Below are 14,904 nucleotides of genomic sequence, written 5' to 3' on the forward strand. Positions count from 1 at the left end.
GTTTTCTACTGGCTTGGGACAACTTCGTCTGTCATTGCCGTGAGCAGAACTCTGCTAGGGCGTTGTACTTTAAGTCGGGGGCCATATATGTAAGTTCCAGTTTTCCTGCTTCTCAGTTGCTTGGACAAATCACCTAAATTCTCTAAGCCTCAGTTTCCTCACTTTGAAAATGGAGATAGTCATTGTGCTTACCTTACAGGTTTACCCTGAGGGTTAAAAGAGTTATGCTGAAAGAAAGCATTAGGCACCGTGCTGCACACAAAGGAAGTGATAGATAAAGTTTCGCCATTACTTTCATCCACAAGAGGCAGTTACGTAAGTTCTAGGCATATAGTTAGCCATTGATCAATACTATTTAGCTTTAATTTTACACGTTAAAAACACTTCAGTATAGGAATGCATCAAAGTGCTTTGTAAGCATAAAGAACCTAGGCTATAGTTCAAAAGGTCGTTGGGAATTTAAATGTGATCATATCCATATGCTGGTAGGCTGTGATCTCTAGGGAGCATTGTCACAGTGAAGTCACAATAATCAGAAGTCTGGTTCTAGCCTTACAAGGTTAGAACATTAATCCCGTAGCTGATGTCCCTAGATAGGGGGACGATGATTCACACTACAGAGACTCAGACAGCCCAGCTTGTACCCAAGAGGCTACCAGATCGATTCCCAGTCAGGGCACATGCCCTGGTTGTGGGCCTGATCCACAATGAGGGGCATGCTGGAGGCAGCCAATCAATGATGTTTCTCTCTCATCAATGTTTCTATCTCTCTCTCTCCCTTCCTCTCCCTCTAAAAATCAATAAGAGACTGATATATAAGCCAAAAGAACAGGGTATTAATTTACTAGGAGAACTATCCTTGTCATGCCTTCTAAAACTGCTTGTATTCGTATTACCTACACATTCTCTGTTTCTAGACAGTCCTATTGGGGAAGCCACACTGTGATTAGAAGGCTATTTGGTGCGTGTGGACTAAGGCAAAGAGAGAACTCTCCAGTTAGAAGAGCAGGAGGGCCCTAGCCAGTTAACTCAATGGATAGAGCACCGGCCTGTGGACTGAAGGCTCCCAGGTTCGATTCTGCTCAAGGGCACGTACCTCGGTGGCAGCTCAATCCCTGGCCCTGGTCAGGGCGCATGCGGGAGGCAACCAATCAGTGTGTCTCTCACATTGATGTTTCTCTCTCTCCCTCTGCTGTCTACCTTCTCTCTTTAAAAAATTAGTGGAAAAGTATTCTTTGGTGAGGATTAACAACAACAAAAAATAATAAAATAAAATCAATAAAAATCTATTTTTTTAAAAAAGAAGAAGAGCAGGACGCACTCTTTCCCATCCTAAGACTAGCCTTGCCAGGACAGATATGGTTCCAGAACAATGTTAGCCTCACACTGACGGGAGTGTCTGTTTTTCCCTAAATCTCACTTTCTGATGAACCCATTCTTTGTGTTGGTTATGGACACAATTGATGAGGATGTGGTCCTATTATTTTGTTTTTTCTGCTCCTAGAATCAGTATCATATGTAGTGCTTTGCCAGGGGCTCATGGAGTCAAGCAGGGCAGCTCTCAGATTCCATCTTTACCAGTTAGTCGGTGTGCGACCACGGACAGAGTTCTAACATCCTTGGGGCCTCCGTTTCTCACGCAAAAGGAAACATGGGCCTTCCTCTTAGTTGTCCTGGGATGATGAGGTGACATTATTCGTTGAAGGCATTTGGTCGAAAATATCGAATACACTCCATAAATGGTCGCTGGTATGCCTTTGGTCAAGGAAATACACTGAAATACGCTACCTCTTCATGTATTTTTATGTGTTTTTTTTGACCATGATTTTGTCATGTCACCCTTTCGGCCCTGTCTCTAACGTCAGGCTGTTTTACAATCGCAGGTGTTTCTCATTTGGTATTGGCGAAGGAGCCTCCACCAGCCTCATAAAAGGCATTGCCCGGGCATCAGGGGGCGCGGCAGAATTTATCACAGGCAATGAGAGGATGCAGTCGAAGGTGAGGGGCAGGCCTGTGCCCAGGGTGGCGGTCCAGAGGGAGTGGGGGCAGGGGGCACCCTGCTGCAAGAGCTGAGGCAACCTATTGCCTCTAGGATTCATTTCTTTATATTCCCAGGGCTTTGGGCTACAGACTCAATGGGACTACTTTTGTCTTTATGTGAATGGGGCCCCTGTAGTTTCTGGGGAAATGGCATCTAGTCCCAGCAGTTGGAAGTCCAGAAACAAAATGTGGAAGAGGTCAGGGCTTTGTGTTCAAAACAAGAAAGACAGAAACAAGAATTTTGCCTGCTGAGCTTGGCATTCCAGGTGTGTGCTTTAGGACCCTGCGGGTCCTATAGTTGCTCCTCCATGCAAATGACACAAAGAACACAAGCAGGATGGCCCTGGCCTGTTTGGTTCAGTGGATAGAGAATCGGCCTGCAGACCAAAGAGTCCCGGGTTCGATTACGGTCAAGTGCATGTACCTTGATTGCAGGCTCCTCCCCGGCCTGGGCCCTGGTCAGGGAGCATGCAGGAGGCAACCCATCAATGTGTTTCTCTTACATCCAAGTTTCTCTCTGTCTTTCCCTCTTTCTTTCCCTCTCCCGAAAAATCAATGGAAAAATACCCTCAGGTGAGGATTAGCAACAACAAAAAACAAACAAAAAAAACCCACACAAACACAAGAAGGACAGCTGTAGTATGTCTGTAGGTGGAAGAGGCAGTAAACTGCTACTCCGTTTGATGAGTTCGCACAAAGAGGCATCTTCCACCTCTGGTTATAGTGCTGCGTTCCTCTTCCCCAGTTGGTGCCATTTCTTATCGAATGCCTACTTGTCTGTTACTTTATACACATTCATTACGTGTCTCTGCCTTAGCTTCCTCGTGTGTAAATTAAAAGGAAGAACACTCATCTCCTAGTGGAGGATGAGGGAGTAGGTCTACCATGGGTTGGGCTGCATAGCTCCTGAAGCATGATGAACACTCAGGTAGGGGTAGGTATGGTTGCCATTATGTACTTGTGGTGCTCATTCTGTTCTCTTCCCTCTGCCAGGCTCTCAGGGCCCTGAAGCACTCTCTGCAGCCTGTGGTAGAGGATGTTTCTCTGAGCTGGGATTTGCCTGCGGGTCTGTCTGCTAAAATGCTTTCCACAGAACCAACTGTCATCTTCCGGGGTCAGAGGTTGATCGTCTATGCCCAGTTGACTGGGACGATGCCAGTGAGATTCCGTTCTTGCTTGTTCCTCTGGCCAGAGTCGCCGCTACCCCGAGCTCTGCCCCGGACGCTTGCCCGACAGGGTCAGCCTCCCTCCCCTCGCCATCATGTCAAGCCTCTGGTTTTCTGAACTACCTGGTTTCTAGCCAGAAACTTTAAATGTGTGGGGTTGGGGAGCTGCCCCGATTCTGCCATCTCTCCCTGGGTGATCTCTCCCTCCCGTCCTGTCTCCTCTTCTCTACTTTTTAGCCAGCAGAGGCAACAGGGAAAGTTTGCCTCAAGTACACCCTCCAGGGCACGCAGTTTGAGAATCAAGTGGCATTTTCTCTACAGCCTAAGTCGGATGCCAAGTAAGATTTCCATGTTTCTTTCCTAGTTCCTTCCTTTTCTTTCTCCTTTTCCTCCCCTCCTCTCCCCTCTCCTCTCCTTTGGTTCCTCTCCTTCCCTTCCTTCCCCTTCCCTCCCCTTCCCTTTCTTCTTGTCTCTGCCATCCATAGGGGGTCAGTTTCCTGCTCTTCATTTTGGGCTCAATGATTTCCCTAAAATCACTTTTCCTTTTCCGGCCACGCAGACTTCATCTCCCCCCGATCTTATGCTCCTCCCTGCGCCATCCCCAGCCTGTCAGGGCTCTGAGTGGCGGCACAGGTGTGCTTCTGCCTGAGTCACGGGAATCTTTTTTCTGTTAGCCTCACCATTCATCGCCTGGCTGCCAAGTCCTTCATCCAGACCAAGGACATGGGCTTTGAGGAGACTCCAGCCAATGATAAAAAAGAGGTGCTGAAAATAAGCATGGAGTGCGGCGTCATAAGCACCCACACGGCTTTCATTGCCATCAACAAGGATCTCAACAGGCCGCTTCAGGGACCCCTGACTCGCAGTGACGTTCCAAGTCCAATGCTATTTTCTGTGAGCGATTATGCTTTGTCTGCTAAATCTGCATTGAGGGCTGAGGCTTCTGTTTCGAAATTATGGAAATGTGGAAGTGGTGAGTTTTATTCTAACCAAACTCACATAAAATAAGGGGTGCTGTATACCTGGATACATCATTTAAAGCAAATATTTATGAAAAGTCCTTCTCTCCCTATCCCCCTTTTCTCTCCACATCTAGAATCTCTGGCTGTTGTAAAACATTTCTGTCCTTGAAAACTAGAAAGTACACCATTAGCAAGAAAATGTAAAGTGCTCCAAGAGGGGAAAAATGAGGGAAATGAAAGAGAAAGTGCATATAAGCATTGAGTAGTTACACTGCCTAAATCTGAAGCTGATGTATCCTATTAATACTGGTTACTGATTACACAAATGGTGGGCAAACAACCTGGTAGTGTTAGAAATGGGTGCTGATTGCTGGGCTGTCTCAGACTTAAACCAAAACTGGAGAGAGAAATGCTCAGCGAGTCAGCGCTTTTGTCAAGAAATGTTGAAGGGCCAATCAGCTGCAAGGTCTGACTGAGATCACCATGGAGGATCAGCTATGCAGCGACCCACCTCACAGAACAGGATTTGCTTCAACGGGGCTCTGGTACCTGTTGAGTCCACCCCATGAGTACGTCACTTGTGGAGGTGGTGGGGTGGTGATGCTTTGACACGGTCTGAAGCTGTCCACTGGGTGCACTGGCTCTGGGGATTCCTGGGAGATTCAGGCCAAGGTCAGCCACTGCCTTTGTTCTGCCCCAGGGCCACCCAGCATAAGCTACAAAATGATCTGCAGATGGCTGCTACTTGTGTTGAGCCTGGAGGTGCCTAGGAGAAGCCAAGCTGAAACCAAGGCTGGCTGTGGCTAGTGCCAGGCCCAGGGTGACTTGGCAACAGGTACCAGGCCAGATGCTGCTTATTTGAGAGATTTTAGGAAAATATGAAGCCTGAGCCAAGACAGGGCATTCTGGTGGTAAAGCCACTAGAAACAGCTGGTGTGGACAGGACCTCCGGGAATCACCAGGGTGGGGCTAACAGTGTTAATCCAGGTTGATGGAGACTCAGATATGGTGGCCACCTGCTGGCTCTTTGGGGGAGGGTTCAGCAAAAGAACAATGGCTTCTACCAGTACTTCTGTCTGGAAGAAAGCTGCCCATCCAGCTCTTGCTATGATGCCAGACCATTCAGTTCCTCCCTGTATGCCTCAGGTGCCTTTCAGGTAGCTGCCCCATGCTGGAGCTCTGAGGAGTGAGTCCAAGTTAGTCCATATGTGGACTGTTTAGGAGGAATTGCTTGGGACTCCTGCAGCCTCTGTCTCCCTCAGCCTTGTCCCTCGCTGTTTTTTATTACCAGAAGTTAGGGGGACTTTTCTTCCCAGCACTGGAACCCTGGGCTGGGGACTTGGTGTGGGTTTGGAACCCCTGGCTCCTCAGGGGGCAGCTCTATAGCCGAGACATCCCCCCGCCCCTAGTTTTTATCTGCCCCACATGGGTGTGGCACCAATCCCTCCTACCAGTCTGGATGTGGCTTCTTCTTTAATTCCATAGTTCTAGGACTCGCACTGAGATTAATTTCAGGCAGTTCTGAACGATGGTTGTTCTGTAGTTTAGTTGTAATTTTGATGTGGTTGTGGGAGGAGGCAAGGATACTGCATTTATTTATACTGCCATCTTGTTTGGAATTTCTGGATATTCTATTTTTAAAATATACATTTTTTTCAATTAGTTTTTTACAGCTGGAACAATTCTGCTTGATAACTGGATATCTTGGCTTGGGAGGGAGTGGCTAGAGTAGAGTGGAGGTTGAAGCCATTTATTTGATTTGAGGAAGACAAGAAGCTTTGAATTAGGGAGTTGGATAGGTTATGTACATGGGTGCTTAATCTCTAAAGATGATGGCAGACTTTGCAAGTAAGTGAAAGTCTTCGATCTAGTTTTCAGATACTTCAGTGGATGTTGAAAAGGGACAAAGAATTTGGAGGTTGACAGCAGTGAGGCTATGAGAAAGGTAATTCAGGTGAAGCTGAAGAGTCATGCTATGGACGTGACCATTGGGACTGAGGAGGTTGCCAACCCCACCTACCTCACCTCTCAAACATGGATGCTTGGGTTCTGGTACCTGGAGCAACCACCATTTGAGAAGGTTAGAGGGAGAAAAGATTTCTTGGAGGAAAAAATAGTTTTAAGTTCACATGAGTAGTTGAAGGAAGCCTCCGATAATGAAACTGAAGATGCAGAAAAGACCATTGTCATGTGTCAGCAGGACACCGTTGGAAGGGCTCAGAGCTGCAGAATTTGGGCTCCCGGGAGAAGAAAAAAATGTACAAGAAAGATGATGACTGAGGCTGACACAGATAGGAGCATATGTCTCAAATTATCAGGCCCATTGCCTACAGCAGAGGGCATAGGGTGCCTCAGTGTCAATGTCTACATTGTGTTTTTTGAGCTCATACAAAGCCCCATTCTCCTACCATCCTTCCGCATCTCTGCCCAACTCATACCGGAGCATGTCCTACCCGAAGAACGGTTACGATCCCCATAGGTCCACAATTAACAAGAGCCTGCATTCTCTAGGTGAGCATCTTCCCAGGGATATTTTCTCACCAGGGTTTGTATGGCACACATATAGGACCAGGACTATTCAGACGACTGGTTGGTAGTCGTAGATCAAAGAAACGCCAGCCTCTCAAGGAACAGTATGATCCTTCTGAAGAAACGACAGTGGAATGTTCTTCCATCGACATGACCGACTTGGAAACTAACCATACAGGTGAGTTCTCTCTCCTAATGTATGGGAACTGAAGAACTCAACCTCCGTGTTCTGCTGTCTTGTGGCTTTCTCTACCCAGGACATGATCGGTTGGAGAAGCGTCGGGGCAGAGGTTAAAATTTCCCAGTCTTTTTGTCAGGGCCAGCCCCGCTTCCATAGTCTACAACACAGGACACTGAAGCCTGCCCCAGTGGAGTTCAGGATGAGCCCCTCTGCCATCTCATCAGCTCTCACACCCCACCTACCAATGGGGGCCCTCCTCTTGCAGAACCCACCTGCCAGCCTGTTTGGGCCCCAGCTGCATGAATCATTCTCTTACAGGTTGGGTTTGAAGACCGACCTTTTTAATGCTATCTGATGACTTTCTGTCACTACAAGCTGTTTCTTGGTCATTTCATTGCCTTGTGTTCCAAACAGTTGGGTTTCTCATTTGCATGACAATGAGTAGTCAAAGTTCATGTTACCTAAAATAGGCTTAAAGGCAACTTCTGTCTAGTCTCTTCCTGTTTTGCAGCAGGGGTTTATGGTGTACAATCGTTTCATCATTCCAACATCTTTGCCACTTACTCTCTCTTTATGCATTCTTCTTAGGCTGCTAATATAGAAAGGGCTTTGAGGTCTAAGGTAGATTCAGACCTCTTGTTGACTACCAGTTACTGTGGGGTTTTAAGAAAATTAGTTAACTTTTTACTTTTTTCAGTTTTTAGAACTAGTTTTATTGATTTCAGAGAGGAAGGGAGAGGGAGAGAGAGATAGGAACATCCATGATGAGAGAGGATCATGGATCAGCTGCCTCCTGCACACCCCCTACTGGGGATAGAGCTCGCAACCTCAGGCCTGTGTCCTGACAGGAAATTGAACTGTGACCTCCTGGTTCATAGGTCGATGCTCAACCACTGAGCCACACCAGCCGGGCAAGGTAACTTTTTAGAGCCTTAGCTTCCTCCGTTGCACTATCATGCACCTCCTCATGAGAACTTCCTTCATGTTATCCACGGAGTAGGTTCTTAGTGTCCCGTAGTGTTGGCTTCCTGCGCTGTCCTAAAACCCAGTAACTAGCAATATCCCCACTATAATGAGCTTCCTCTCTCATGGAGCCTCTTACTAATGTAGAGAGAAGTTCCCAGCAACTACTATTTGCTGGGAGCCATTTAAGCGCCTTCTGGGTCCTGGATGTTTTTCCTCATGCATCAGGCATTACTGTCTCCCATTTAGAGAAGGCCGCGATTTCTGTGGGTTAAGTAACTATTAGATTTTGAGTGCAGGCAGACCTGAGATTCAAATGCAGATTTTGATATTCAGAACCTTAGATTTTTTTTCTCATTAGAGTAGAACTGCTTTTCTTGCCTACTAATTTCTAAGTTGCACTGAGTATATCATCCCATAGGATAGGTATCCAGATGTGAGATGCTTTCTATGAAAATTCTGTGGTCTTCAGGCAGCTTTTATACCATCAGGATTAGACACTACACTATGTTTTTAAACATGTTTTTACTGAATCTTAGAGAGAGAGGAAGGGAGAGGGAGAGAGAGAAACATTGATCATGTGCCCTGACTGGGAATCGAACCCACGATCTCCCAGTGCATGGGACAATGCTCATCCAATTGAGACACACCGGCCAGGGCTAGATTACTCTTTGAGGTAGACTGCTAACTGCTTCCTTTATTTATGTCTGCTCTCTTTTGACATTTTTTATCATTAAAATTCAAGCTATATTTATCTAGATGGTTTTTGTTTTTGTTTTTTAATCCTTATCCAAGGATATTTTCCAATGGATTTTAGAGACAGTGGAAGAGAAAGGGAAAGACAGAGAAAATATCGATATGAGAGAAACACACCGATTGGTTGCCTCCTGAACATGCCCCGACCAGGGCCCAGGCCGGGGAGGAGCCTGCAACCGAGGTACATGCCCTTGATCAGAAACGAACCTGGGACCTTTCGGTCTGTAGGATGACACTCTATCCACTGAGCCAAACTGGCTAGAGCTATCTATAATTTTTTTAATATACCTAACCTTTTAAGGGTCATTGCCACAAGACAGGATAAGACTTTAAATAGCGAAGAAACTGGTTTGGCTCAGTGGATGGAGCGTCGGCCTGCGGACTGAAGGGTCCCAGGTTCAATTCCGGTCAAGGGCATGTACCTGGGTTGCGGGTATATCCCCAGTAGGAGATGTGCAGGAGGCAGCTGATCGATGTTTCTCTCTCATCGATGTTTCTGACTCTCTATCTCTCTCCCTTCCTCTCTGTAAAAAATCAATAAAATATATTTTTTTTTAAAAAAAGACTTTAAATAGCACTATCATGTGAGTTCTTTAGTGCCCCATATCTTCCTCTCCTTTCTGAATTTTTAAATGCATCTCTCCTAGTGGCAGCACAACACGGGTGGCCTACGCTGTCACAGAGAAAATACATGTCTCCTGGGAGAGGACTGAGATGGGGAACTTGGTGGGATCTGCACTCTTGCTATAGCCTTTCTCTGGATTCAGACTCCCTCCCTGACGTATGCCAAGGGGCCAAATTAAACTTCCTAGTTTCTCATCTTATTTCTTTTTTTTTTCTCCCCTAAAATCTTTGAAGATGATCCTCTTGTACAGCTGATTTCCCTCCAAAAGGCAGATGGTTCCTGGGATCTGAATGAAGGTCTGGCTGTGGTCCTGGGATTGAGCTTGGGAGATATGCAGGCTGCACTCCCTGTCAAGGTGAGACTCGGGTAAGAAAAAAGGAGTTTGTCTCTTTTTGAGAAGTTGGGATCAGTAAAGAGAATTGGATGGATCATGACTCACCTGAGGAAGCGGAATATAGGAGATCATACACTAAATACATCTCTAATAAATAGAGGCTGAAGGTGTTTCCTGGGTAGGTTAGAACAGAAGGAACAAGGAACTCATTGTCCACCAGTAGGAGATGATGGGTGACAAAGGGAACACAAACATTCTCTTTCTCTTTGACTGAGTCCCTGCCACCCATCTTAGTGATAATAACAGCTGTTCACTGAGCAGTTACAGTGCGCTACACACTTACCTTTCATGATCTTATTTTTTCATCACAATAATGAAAAAAGGTAAGTCCTATTTATGTTGCTGTTTATAGATGAAGAAGCTGAAACCCAGAGAAGTAGAATAATGTGTCTAAGTTTACCTAACTAGTTAGTGGCAGAGTGGGGTTCAAGTGTAGGACTGACTATCTTTCGAACCCACATTATTGCTCCTCTTCTTGATGAGGAAGCTGTCCAGAAATTAGCAAAATCTAAGTTAGGAATGTGAAGTATAAACAGGGATGATATAATTATTGCAAATGCGTTCAAGTCTGCTGATGAGGACAAATTATGTCCTAGAATTTCAAGCTAGCTTACTAACTGAGATATTGTGAAATATAAGACAAATGCCAAAAGCCTGAAAGGCAATGTGGTTTTGAATTTACAAAATCTGGAAGGTGATTCAATCAACCTCAGATATCCTGTAATTACAACAGCAATACATTATCTACTAGTTAGATGTAACTATCAAGCTCTTCAAATATGGCCAATGCAAATGAGGAACTACTTTTTTAATTGCCTTGAGATGTGCTATAATTGTGAAATGCATTCTGATTTTAAAAACTTCATATAAAAAGGAATGTAAAATATTAATTATTATTTTTATATTGGTTATATGTTAACATGTTATTTTAAATATATTAGATTAGCCTGGTTGATGTTGCTCAGTGGTTGAGTGTGTACCTATGCACCAGAAGGTCATGGTTTGATTCCCAGTTAGGTCACATGCCCTGGTTGCAGGCTAGATCCCAGTAGGGGGCGTGCAGAAGCCAGCCAATCAATGATTCTCTCTCATCATTGATGTTTCTGTCTCTTTCTCCCTCTCCCTTCCTCTCTGAAATCAACAAAAATATATATATATTTTTAATAAAACTATATTTTCAAAATACTTTTAAACATACTAGGTTAAATAAAATATATTATTAATAACATAATTGAGCTTTTTTATTTTTACATTTTTACATGTGGCTGTTAGGATACTTAAAACTATATTTCTATTGAAAATATGGTTTTAAAACAGATAATTACAAGAGTAATTTATAAATAATTTATTAATTTGATTAACAAATATAATGAATATATAGACAATTCAAAGAGGATGTTAAGGATCATGAAGATCTAGCTCGGTTTCATTGAGAACAAGACAGACTAACACTTTCTTCTTGGACATGGTAACTTAGCCAAAATATAAAGGGAATGAAGAGCCCTGGTGTATCTGAATTTCATTAAGGAATTTGAACTTTTCTTAATGATTAGTATATGGACTGATTACAAACTACTTGGAAACCCATGGTACTGAATAATGAATTTATTCAAATGAAACAGATATGCAGATCCCCCAGTCTTTGATTCTCTGGGGGTCCATATTTTCAATGAGTATTTAGGTGAAGATGTAGACCAATACGATCCTATTTATATGTGACAAAACAGGGAGATGGCATAGTGGACAAGAAAATCAGGATCCCAAAAGACCTGAACAATGACTTGAATTTTTAAAAAAAAGCTGGCGTCAGCACTCTTTTTCATTTTAAATTCTCAACTATACAGGTAGAGACTAGAAGCCAAATGACTTAGCGGTTGCACATGAAAATTAGAGATTTTAGAGGACCACAAACTTATTATTCATCAGCAAATTTGAAACATGATTAGTTGAGGGCAAAAGGATTGTCAGGAAACCTTTATTATTATATAATCTGGGGCTGGAGTCATGGGATTTTATGAGTACGTTACCTCCAGATGTGACCATGTAAAGAGATGTATGTTAGAAATCGCTGTGTTTGTGTCTAGACCAGGAGAACACACACGGGTTCTTCCTGCTTTGACAGAAGTCCTCTTAAGGGAGAATGGAAGGAACCGGGAATTTTGATCTGAAACAAGTCTACTCAGAGGCCATGATAGCTGTTTCCAAATTTTAACGCTCACGATATAAAAGAATTTATTTTAATCTGTTGTCTCTAAAAACGGGAATTGGGAGCCACAGGTGAAAGCTCACCTTTTTCTGCTCTATGGACAACTTTCTGTTGAGCTCGATGAGCACTATGACCTTGAATCAGAATTTTGGTCTCCAGTCCCAGCTCCCTCATGTGCTAGAAGACTCACTTTGGACAAATCAGTTCACTTTTATATGAATCCGTTTTCTCTCTTAAACCATGTGGCTATTGGTAATTCCTCAATATGTTTTTGTATTGGTGAGGGTTCAAATAAAAACACACACATGAAGATCTTTTGGAAAAAATAGAAAGCCACCGTGCATGTGCCTTTTGTTGTTGTTTTATCACAGCTAGCTAATCCTCGTTGGGGGGTGTCTTAGGAGTTTCAAACAATGTCCTGGTGGTTACACTGCATTAAAAATTGAAGACGTTTCTACCTTAAGACTCACTGGATGGTTGCCCTGAGGTTTAGGGCCTGGCATTGTGCCTTACAAGTCATAGAGCAGGTTAAGGGAGACCAGGTAACCTCATTTAGTAGCAATGTGTGGGGAGAGGGGTTGGGGGGAGACCTGGTAGGTGAGGAGGGAGTGCAGGCTTCAGGGGCGTCTCTCTGTTGTAGAGTGTGGATTCCTCAGGCTGGGCCACCGTCCTGGCGGTGATCTGGCTGCATGACAAGTATAAGGACATGAAGTGCGAGTGGGAGCTTCTGGAACGGAAAGCTGTGGCCTGGATTCACAGCCATGCAGGTAGGAGCACCAGCCTGAGCCCTCAGCTCCTTCCCTCCTTAGGAAGCTCCGCATCTTCCCAGACATTGAGCCCCCAGGCCGTCCTGGTCCAGACCTTTTCGGTCTCCCAGCTAGTTCTCTCTTGGGCAGGATGAGAGGGCAGTGGGAGGTGTGTGAAGAGGGAAAGGGGCATCGATGGGGAGTGTGAGTTGGAACAGGGACATGAAGTGGCATTTATTCTTCTCACTCTGTCAGTGCTATTCTGAGAGTGAGACTGAACTTGGGGCATTTGTCTTTTGAGTGTTTATTATCTCACTGCTGCAGGATATTTCTGGGGCCAGAGGGGAGGAAAGGGAATCTGGGCAATGTGACGAGACAATAAGGGGGTCTAAGCAAAGATACAAGCAGGACTCCGGGGAGATGACCAAGGAAGTTGAGGGGAGAACGGGAGAAAGGCACTTCCTCTCATCAATATCAATGGGAGAAAGGCTGTTGTCCCTCAGCCCTCATTTTTGTTTTCTCCTCACAGGCTCCGCCACAGATGGGCTGGTGAAAGCTGCTGTGGGCTTTCTGAAGTCATCGGTGGATCCTGCCGTCTTTGCCCCCTGAGGATCCCGACCAGAAACACACATGCTCCTTCATGCTCCTGTCCCCGCCTGAACCCTCAGTCTTCCAGAACGCGATCTTGTCTTGTATGCCTCTCCTGCCGGCTTCCTGTAATAAAAGTCAACGATGCCCGCCCCACCTTTCCTCCAGGTTCCAGGTTCCCTCCGGATATGACATCCTTTCCCCAGCATGTGCCCTCAGCCAGGCATCAGGGCCCCAGGCCTGTTCTCTTTCTGGAAGGAGTTCAGAGGCAGTGAGGTCCCTCCCGGGTTTTTCAGAGTGACGACATGAGAAACAAGGGGCGTGGACTCTAGGCTACAGGTTGCTGGGTTGATGTTAGGGATTGCCTGGACTGGAAAGTTCTCTGCATTATTTTTTGCCTAATCAGTATTGCTTTTGGGGACTTAGGAGGACAAGACTGGTGAGCTATCCAGTTTTCTATTCTTAGGTAGAATAGAGATGGAGGGGCGGTTGACAGCCAACATTGGGATCCACATAACCTCCACATGAGGTTCAAGGGTCCACTGTGAGGGTTGGCACTGTTGGGGACCTTCTTGGTCGATTCTGCCTGGGTCTTGTTAGCCTATACTGCCCGCCTCCCCTCATACTGCCCAAGGGTTGAGTGGTAGCTGTGGGAGACAGATGTTTCTTCTTAATCAGGATGCATCTTAGTAAGAGGGCCATCATGGGATCCTTCGTCCTGGCCTGAACCCATGCGGCCTCTGAATTGGGCTCTGATCTCGTGTACTTTTATAAAAATCAGGGCTAAAGGCAGCTTTGCCTGAGACCTGAAACCTGGGTCACTCACCCCAAGAGAAAGGAGCTCCCCGCGATCATGTCTGACCTTGCAGTCCCACACACTCTATCCTAGTGGAAGGGGCCCTATTGGATGTGTTGCTCCCTAACATACTGCTGTATCGATATTAAAATGACACTTGGTTGTATCTGATATAGATTTATTCATTGGATCTGCATGGGTTTTCTCATCCCTTGTTTTCCCTCCCAACTTTTTTTAAAATATATTTTTATTGATTTTTTGTTCTTTATGCCTGTGTTCCTCTCTTTCTCTCTATTCTTCTCACAACAGTCCCATTAGCATTTCTTGCAGAGCTAGTTTGGTGATAATAAACTCCTTTAGCCTTTTTTTTTTTTTTTTTAAATCTGGGAAGGTCTTTATTTGGAGATCTCTAAATATATCCCCATTTTGGCTTCTGTTGTAGGTAAAATATCCTTATGTAGTAGATGTCTTGTGAAACTCAGTGATACAGGCTTTGTTATTATGTGAACCAGGTGCTCCAGAGATGTCCTTTGTGTGGGTTATATGAGCACTCTTGTTGTTAGTAAGTCTTGACGGCTGCTGATTTACCTATGGATGGGTTTGACCCTCAGGCTAGCTGACTGTGGAGAGATATAGATAGTTCCCACTTGACTGCACCCTTTCTGATGATCTCATTACTATTATCTTATAACTAGATGATGCATTAGTTTCACAAACTAATTGCTCCCTCAGAGCCATCAGCGAGTCCAAAGTAGGGCTTAAGGGGGTTTGAAAAAAACTTTCAAGGAAGCAATCCAGGGAGAGTGAGTATGGGCAGGTCTCGATGGTGCAAACCCTATGAGGCTCGATTCTTTATAAGTAGGAGACCTGACACACCTTTAGCTGGAGCACTCTGTGCTCTGCCGAGAAGCAGTAACTGACAGGTCTCATAACCACACTTTGGAAAATTTGA

At 45.0% G+C, this 14,904-nt stretch overlaps 1 protein-coding gene and 1 long non-coding RNA gene across 6 annotated transcripts in view; one reads left to right on the plus strand and one right to left on the minus strand.

Moving 5' to 3' along the window:
* The window catches only part of VWA5A (von Willebrand factor A domain containing 5A), a 52,506-nt gene extending 38,383 nt beyond the window's left edge, over nt 1-14,123 (plus strand). The window contains exons 12-19 of one of the 5 annotated variants that reach the window (XM_059675960.1): nt 1,884-1,998; nt 3,034-3,198; nt 3,444-3,544; nt 3,881-4,179; nt 6,735-6,875; nt 9,456-9,577; nt 12,463-12,589; nt 13,098-14,123. In XM_059675960.1, the coding sequence (XP_059531943.1) occupies nt 1,884-1,998; nt 3,034-3,198; nt 3,444-3,544; nt 3,881-4,179; nt 6,735-6,875; nt 9,456-9,577; nt 12,463-12,589; nt 13,098-13,177 (1,150 nt within the window). In that variant the 3' untranslated portion in view covers nt 13,178-14,123. Of the gene's footprint in view, nt 1-1,883; nt 2,023-2,613; nt 2,707-3,033; nt 3,199-3,443; nt 3,545-3,880; nt 4,230-6,734; nt 6,876-9,455; nt 9,578-12,462; nt 12,590-13,097 lie in introns of those variants that run through there. The other 4 variants (XM_059675959.1, XM_059675957.1, XM_059675962.1 and 1 more) reach the window with 4 other exon arrangements.
* The window catches only part of LOC132221698 (uncharacterized), a 170,647-nt gene that overhangs the window by 138,072 nt on the left and 17,671 nt on the right, over nt 1-14,904 (minus strand). The gene's annotated exons all lie outside the window — the stretch shown is intronic.

Source organism: Myotis daubentonii, chromosome 19 (genome assembly GCF_963259705.1).
Source record: "Myotis daubentonii chromosome 19, mMyoDau2.1, whole genome shotgun sequence".
Lineage (NCBI taxonomy): Eukaryota > Metazoa > Chordata > Mammalia > Chiroptera > Vespertilionidae > Myotis > Myotis daubentonii.